The 8,790-nt window shown below is 31.7% G+C and overlaps 1 protein-coding gene across 1 annotated transcript; it reads right to left on the bottom strand.

Annotated features, from left to right (window-relative positions):
• Positions 1–2,069: 2,069 nt before the first annotated feature.
• Positions 2,070–7,655, bottom strand: LOC122599700 (probable LRR receptor-like serine/threonine-protein kinase At1g63430). The gene is made up of 13 exons (XM_043772252.1): positions 7,418–7,655; positions 7,078–7,210; positions 6,551–6,622; positions 6,324–6,467; positions 6,063–6,212; positions 5,287–5,403; positions 5,130–5,194; positions 4,595–4,840; positions 4,304–4,509; positions 3,888–4,020; positions 3,645–3,802; positions 2,742–2,957; positions 2,070–2,439 (listed from the first exon to the last, which is right to left on the bottom strand). The coding sequence occupies exons 1-13, from the start codon at positions 7,500–7,502 to the stop codon at positions 2,194–2,196; spliced, it is 1,971 nt and encodes a 656-aa protein (XP_043628187.1). The 5' UTR covers positions 7,503–7,655; the 3' UTR covers positions 2,070–2,193.
• Between the last annotated feature and the right edge of the window lie 1,135 nt (positions 7,656–8,790).

Raw genomic sequence — 8,790 nt, 5'->3', positions numbered from 1 at the left:
ATAATAATAATAATAATAATAATAATAATAATAATAATAATAATAATAATAATAATGGTTAATTACATAAATGACACCTGGACTATCCACTATATTACTAGTTTCATACCTAAAACTTTAAAATTTATCGTAGTCATACCCCAACTTAACGACCAAACTGACGCCCGTCAGGTCAGGTATCGTCCGTGTGGAGAATTGATAAGTTGGGGTATGATGAGAGTAATTTTAAAGTTATAGGTATGAAATCAGTAATATGTTAAATAGTCCAGATACCATTTCAGTAAATATATATATATATATATATATATTTTAAAATGGCTAATATAATTATTTTAAAAGTTAAGGGATTGATGAAGTATTTATTTCATTTACGGTTGGGTGTATTGTATTTATGATGTGTTGTTTTAATGGAGAACATTTCTGATATTTTCTAACTTTCAAAAGAGTCTATTCTTTTTAATAAGAAATATAGATAGATGTATTTTAGAATTTTGATGATAATTTGTAGTTAATAAATATATCATATTCACGATTGACTATCTTCAAGTGGATAATAGGGTTTTCGTTAAGGTGCATTAAATAATTGTATAATTACCATAAAAATCAGTAGGTGGACATTTGATATGAAAACGTACAACCTTTTTATATACGTTAAGTGAACCCCTAAGGGCTTCATTTAACATTTTTCTTTTTATATTCACGAAATTAAATACTTCAAAATAGAAATGGAAATAAAACAATAAAAGATTTTCCTTTTACCACATCTCAAATCTTAAAAAATTTATATAAAAGGATTAATGGAAAATACTCAAAAAATTTATCTGGGTAGTAATTTAGAATTAGAATATGTTTATACTCGGGTAGTAAATGAATTAAAAAGTTTTGTTTTGTTTTTCTTTTTTGAAATTAGGAAAATGATAATGACCTTAAGGGTTGTCACTAATAACTTATTACATGCTTAAAAATTTATAATTATATATTAAAAACCGCCCCCTGATTTTTCTAACAGCAATGTACAAATTTTAATGCACCCAATTAGTTTTTACTGACAACCCTAAAGGCTGTTACTAACAAAACCCTTGAAATTATTAGCGTTTTTCATAATTATGAGTTTACTAAATAATCTTTATACTCGGGCTAACTTTATTGTTCGTTGACATTTTTATCGTAACTACTAGAGGTCAATCAAACCTAGCTCATGTATCTTGAAACAATATTGTAAGATTTATTTTCACCACACAAGAATCCAAGATCAATTATGAGGTTTTCAAATGATATACTTATTATGTATGCATTTCTTGATTTACCAAATGTTTGTTACCGGTGAATATCATAATACTATTGTAAGGGGATTGCGTGAGAATAACAACGATAAGAACATCTTTAGCTTCCATATCCATATGTTTACATAAAGTCATAGACTTAGCTTTCTTTCCATTTTACTATACATTAAAACCCATAATATTCCTTTGCAAAATTCTAAATATTACAACTAATGCTAGTAGGCATTATTCGGGTAATCATTTAAGGTATTTCTTTTTGTTAAACCTTGCTATCGACTCTATTTTTGGTAAGTTGCTGAACAAAATAATGACTATCAAACAATTTTAAAAGATAGAACTTTACCAAGATTGAACCATCAAGACTATTGTTGAGATTGGGCTTAAACAAGACTAGCCTAGTGATCAATGACCATCTTGAAAATTGAAAACTGACTTAAGGTTAGGCTCTCTCGAGACAAGGCCTAGCCAAGCCGAGGACACCAACGTTGTGCCTTTTAAATGACAACCAAGCCACAACTGCGAGAGCGGTAACAATGGTAGATGGTTTAGGAAGTTCCAAGAGAAATAATAGAGATGGGAATGAAACCCACCTATATCCTTGGGTTCTCATATATTTTTCAATGATTCCAATTTTTCAATCTCAATTCTAAAACCCAAATACATGATATGTGTATAAACCTTGAATCCATTTCAAAACCTTAAATGTTATAACTAGAAAATAGGAATACAAAGACAATGAGTTTTGTCAGCCTGGAACTCGCTCTATATTCTTACATTATGCGAAAATTTACATAAACTCACTGAAGGATCAACCAAACAAGAATCTTTAATCAGGGTATTAACATTACTTATGTATATATGTTATATATATATATTTAATGTACATATAGTTAGGTTTTATTATATCGGATCAAGAGGAAAGCGCAAGTTCGGCCCAAGCTAAAGAAGATGCTTTGAGCTCTGAAGAAACCGAAGTGTCGATTTTGCTTTCCAAGATTGCACACAAATCTTGCATTGATACTTGATCTCGAGGCCTTAAATGAATGCACATCAAAACTACTTCACATATCACCTTAAGATCTTCCTCCCGAAAATGTTTCAGTGCAGGATCAACAACGGAGGCCATCTCTTCTGGTTTTTCAAGATAATCTCTAGCCTGTCAGCACATTGAAAATTTAACCATTAATTAAAATGAAAGAATGTGTGCTTCTTTGAGCTGAAGTTGTCTTATTCACTTGAGGTACTATCAGCTCGGGAAGTAATTCGTACACCACAAAAATCGTCCCATACACCCAAGGTACAACCTTTAAGCAAAATGTACATACATATAAAGCATTGGTTGTGGTATACCAATTAGTTTGTGCGGTGTACGAAGCACTTCCCTTTTAGCTCAAGAACTTCAGGTACAAAGTTGTATTCACACAGTACGAATTGCAAGAAGAGTTGTTTAGTTCTTACCCAGTCTACCAAACATCCTTTGTCTTTGCAGAGTGGTGGCCGCCCGCTGATTATCTCCAACAAAAGAACCCCAAAAGCGTAAATGTTACCTTGGATATCTAAGTGGCGTCCTTCCAATGAACTTGGGAGAACACAAATAGCGTCCTCGGTGCTAATACAACGCGAGTTATTCTCTGATCTTGTAAGTATGGTTTTCCAACTTTCAAAATCAACTAGCTACAAGAATACAAAAACACAAGTATATGTTGTTCAGTGATCTATTCAAATTTTATAGTGTTAAGATCAATAATCATACTTTTGCAGTTCAAAATAATAAAGGATCAATAATCGCACAAACAAAAGTAGTACTGAGAGATTACTTTAACCAAACACAAGATTTACCTTTTCTCATGTTGGCTGTGATACCGGTTGCTAGGGGACCAATAGTGGGTAGGTTATCCATAAAATACACTTTGAGTGGCAATTGACCCATTTGACCCATGTCTTTTTAAGCCAGAACTTTAATTTAAACCATTTGAGATAAATACTCAACCCTTTCTTGAGCAGTTGAGCATATAGGGAAAAATGCCACCCCATAATTTAATATTTTAATTCAGAATTCCACAGTGCTTTAACTAAAGGTCTGGGCAGTTAAAACTGAAAGAATTAGACAAGATCTATTCTTTGAATACTTTAAGACTATTCACAAAGTGGTACTACTATAGAGCAGGGCTATGCATAGTTTGGCCCAAACCAAGTAAATTAGACACAAGAAAAGAAAGCTAACTTAGTTTGAAATTTTATAACTGAGTAATTCGTTTGGTTACTGGTTTGAAGCGAGAACAGGTCAATTCAACACATACATTGATACATACATTAACAATTACAATAATTAACTCAAAATGACAATACACTAGCACATACCTTGGGTGAAAAATCTTCAGTGAGATATACTGCACTAGAATTTAACTCTGATATAGTAAATGGTGGTTCAATCTCTGTATGAAGATATTTTAAACCTTTTGCAACGCCTATAACGATATTCATTCTTCTTGTCCAGCTAAGTTGGCATCCTTCTTCATCTAAAATAAAGTTATAACAAAAAAAACTTTAGCCATTATAATAATATGGCTCGCAGGCAGGTGAGGGCTGGCAAGTTAGACTTACAATGGAGGTGCTCGTACAATGTTCCGTTTGATGCATATTCAAAGACTAACATTCTTGTAAATGGGGTATTTTCCATACAATAACCTAGAAGTTTCCCCGTGTTCTCATAATTTAGCCTTGCTAAATTCGCCACCTATATTAATTGTGCAAAAAATGAACACAAAGAATGAGATCAAGAATTATAAATGAAAATAGAATAGACAATATATTTTGATCCGTTTGCTTATAAATAGGTCGATTTGGACTACATATTAATATTATATTTTAACATGGGTTATAATAAACTAGATATTTTCAAAATTTGAGACATGGAGAAAAACAGGTCAAAATGAACCGCCCCATTTTGACCCATTTACCAACCTCTCCTAGTTTGCCAAACTCTAAAATGTAATTTTGGTTCATGTAACTTTCTATACCTCCTTTTGAAAATAGAGCTCAAGATAGCCACTCCAATGCTCTTCTTTAATACAAAGCGATATTACTGCAATTTCAGGCCCACCTTTCATGTTTCCTTTGTAAACTAAACTATCCGATGAGGAACCAATAATGTTGCTAAAATCTTCACACGCTACTTCAAGTTCGTGACGATTGAATCTCATCACATCCTTCAACATATTGGGATCTGCATTTGATAAAAAGCACCAACAACATAAATTAATAATTTTTATTAATGTAAACTTTTAAATTACAGGAGTTATAATCCTCACCCATATAGATTGCAAGATGATCTTTATCACTTGCGGATTTCTTCCATGGGATGATAATCGAAGACTTGTTTTTGCATCTGTGAATAGTTGTCAGAATGGCAACAAGGAAGAGAGCACCAACCATAATTCCAGTCACTACTTCCAAAGCTACAACCCATGCTGGTTTTGAAGAAGTCTTCTGGTTGTGTTCATTTGTAGCAGGATGATGCTTCGTTTCTCCTCTATGCTTAGCTGGCGGAGCACCACCTGTGTACAGATTTGGTATATGTAGAAGTCACAAGAAGTTGCCGCAAAAAACCACAGTTGTAACGATAAATATAAAACCACCTAATTTTCCCTAATATAAGCGAAATGACAATCATATATAATTAAGTCGTAACGATCACGTTGATTCATCTGAACACCCTCTATGAAATATAAGTTGCACTTGAAAGAATCAAGATAAGGTAACATTTAGCTTGCAAGATATGGTTTCACTAATTAACATAGGCTTAAATATATCAAACTTCATTCAACTAACAACGTAAAAACGCACCGCATTGTTCAGAAGTGCGTTGCTTTATGTCTTTATATGGTAGGCAGTTTCCCTGAAAGCTCGTCCTACCGAGATAAGTAATATAAAATAAAATAAGTGAGGTTGAATAAAGGGGGAGAGAGCATACAATAAATACAAAAGAAAGTGTGATACATACTTAGGGAGGTATCCCAAACACTTAGGTATGCTCCCAACTAGGAAGTTAAACGAGAAATCTGCAACTTTTAAGGAAGCTGAACGACAGAATCCAAATCTTGTAACATTTGAAGCATACCTAAACCAAGACAATCGTTATGTCAGATGTATATATTAAAATGGCTGATGAAAGTAGCACTCAAGAAACTTGCAGCTAATGAACATAGAAACAAGCACAAACTTCCTATTATAATTCACATACAGCGAATAGAAGCATAGTTGCTAAATTTATCCTTATTGATCCCAGAAATAAGCGGAAACTATACATTGACACATAGAGTGTCTTTAGCAATTATAGAACACATCACCATCATTCTAGTAGTACATCTAGAGGTGGCGCTTTCAATGCATTTGCGTGAAAAGGGTCATTGTGGCTAATATTTACTGTAAATGGATCAATTGGGCAAAACTAAAAGATTTGGCTTAAAAAGAAATGGCTCAACAGTCTAAGTCACAAAATATATACTCAAGCGTTTACAACCTTTTAAACTGTTGTATTAACTGGATCAGTGTTTTAATAGCAGGTTTTACAATGATATTGATGTATTAGCTAATAAAGATTTTAAAAAGAAAAGGGGCAGAGATGAGTGTTTGCCAGTTAACCCAAAGCCTAAGCTGTTCTGACATGCCCAAATTTCTTTTTACCAATTTTGACCCAAAGTCATATGAACCCATTTACCCTACCCGTCGATTTTGATACCTATACAATGTTCATTACACCTACGTAAATCTACTTACATTTCTTGTGCGTTGGAAACAGAATCAGAAGCATTGCCACCAGGAACAGTTCCACGCAACTTATTTCTGTCCAACCGAAGCTCCTGAAGATGTTTAAGATTACCAAGCTCCGAAGGCAATTGACCAGTTAATCCATTTGACTGCAGGTTTCTGATCCAGCCAATGAACTTCAGGCGTAAGAAACTCTCAAAAAGAACCTTTTTAAGAAAAGGAAAGAAAACAGAAACCTGCATTCTTTTCAAACTATTAGAGTAGACTTACATTATAACGATGCTAACCAAATTTCCAATTTCATGAGGAATTGGTCCAGATATCTGGTTCTTTCCCAGATCCAAAACTTTCAGGTTCTTTAGTGATCCAATTTCTTTTGGTATAGAACCAATGAGTTTGTTACCATGTAAAATCCTACAAGCATGACCATTTGTATATAAAACTCAGATTTTCATAAAGTTACTATAAGTAAAATGAAATGGTGAAAGGAAACATACAGTTCTTGTAAGAAAGTAAGCTGAAAAAGTTCACGAGCAATGAATCCTGTTATAGATGCGCCAGAAATGTTCCTAGATATAGAAACCATTAGATAGATAATACAAAGCATTTAACTATGTACCATTGCTTAGCATAAAAGTAGACTACGCCTTTTAACATATACACATATAGTAAAAAATCATGAACGAAATTATTGCGTCCACCCGTATAATTCTTCACATTACAAATACCACTTTTACTTGAACACAAGCTTGAAAGTTGGTGGATATAGAAGTCTAGAGTTACCCTTACTAAGAAAATTTCACGCAATTACCTAGTTGCCTGTCGTAACAATGACAATATCCTATTATTGCTAATGTGGACATAAACGTTCCAAAAACTGTCATCATCAAACAGTTAACAACTTCTGAGACCAAGTCAAACTTACAACTTGTTCTTGTTTACACTAACAAATAGTCTTTTTAAGTGTACTAAAAAAGTAGTGTAAAATAACACTATACATAAGGTCAAACAAACAAATTCTTACAATTTTGTCACTTGATTTTCTGAACATGAAACACCAACCCAATTACAAGGATCTGAATCTAGAGTATTCCAGTTTGATAAAGCCAATAATGGGTCATCAAATATAGCTTCTTTGAACTTGGAAAGTGCATGAACTGCAGAATTTCAAAAACAAAATATGAAATTATTACACATACACACTAAATAAAGTCATAAAGATCTAAACTTTATCAAAATTTTTATCACATTGTTAAACTATATCCGCATTTAAGATAGATATGAACTCAAAACATCATACTTTACAAGATCTATACAAAAAATTGCAAATGAAATGAAATATAAATATAGACATATAGATATACCTTCAATTGGTTGCTTAGCATCACAAGTAGCTAGAAAAATTCCCAAAGTAATCAAGAAAAATATATATGGCTTCACTCTATTCATCTTCTATATCTATATTCTATATCTATAACACTATAAACTCATTAAAGCATGAATCTTTATAGAAATACTCAAAATTTCAAGATCATGAATTTGGATATAATTTGGTTAATTTAATACTCTTTTTCAAGTAAGCTTAAATGGGGTTTGAAATCTTTGAATAGTAAAACAAACCCAGAAAGGAAATCAGTAGAAAATGTCAGTAGGTGAAGTTTATAAAGATTTTAAGCAAACCCCAGTTCAAGAAGACTTGGATTCAAAGACAAGGTTTGGTGGCAGACTGGCAGGCAATGGTTCAGGAATTTTTTTTAATTTTTTGATAACTTTTGTTTGGTTTTATATTTAATAAATTAATAAAAATTGAAAGAAAAGAAGCAAAAATTAATTAAAATGCTAAATGCTAGCGCTATGAAGAAGGAATTTTTTAAAGTGGAATGTTTTATTTCCAAAGTTTAAAGTGAATTAAATGATTATTTTCGGTGGTTTTTGTTTTTATTTTTATTTTTAAGAAAGAAAATGGTGGGGTTTGGAGTGGCGTAACAGGTTTTTAACCTTGATATTAAAAAAATGTTTTGTACTTAGCACACTGTTAGAAGAATAATGCATGGATTAGTGTATGGTAATTGCTAACTTTTATTCACAATGACTTTTTTTTTTCCTCTCTTATAATAACTACATTCATTATTGATAAAAGACATTAGTGTTCATTGGTTTATCTATTATATTTTCAAATAATTACTGAAACAATAAATATTACTCGTATAAAGTTAAAGTTGTCTAAAAGATATTTCATACATTAAAATTAACAAATATTTTGAGAAAAATATTAAAGGTTTATTTAACATGCATAAAAAAATTTATATATTTTTATATCAAATATTCATCTTTGAATTTTATGTTAAATTTATAATTATTTAATATATTTAAATGAAAGGCCTAATATACTGATAAAATAAAACAAGTAGAGAATAAAAAGTAAACCCACCACATAGATTACTACTTTAAAACACTTGCTACTAAAGGTTTCATCATTGGGACATAGCTTGAACTTGTGAAGCGTTTACCGATTTTACTATGAAAAATAGTCAAAGGAGTGGTTCAATGAATTTACATTAATACGTGATTTTATTTTAAGGTTTTGTTAAACAAAACTTTTGATACCGTAATTAAGATGCATTAAAACACTTGCTACCAAAGAATGTTAGACCCAAGTCTGATTAATTTTGCTTTCTTTGACATATGTGTCGAAACACTATTAATCAAATGTGCAAACGGATATCGCCAATTAAGA

This window comes from Erigeron canadensis, chromosome 5, assembly GCF_010389155.1.
Source record: "Erigeron canadensis isolate Cc75 chromosome 5, C_canadensis_v1, whole genome shotgun sequence".
Lineage (NCBI taxonomy): Eukaryota > Viridiplantae > Streptophyta > Magnoliopsida > Asterales > Asteraceae > Erigeron > Erigeron canadensis.
The sequence above is the reverse complement of the archived record's forward strand: the minus strand, read 5'-3'. Positions and strand labels throughout refer to the sequence as shown.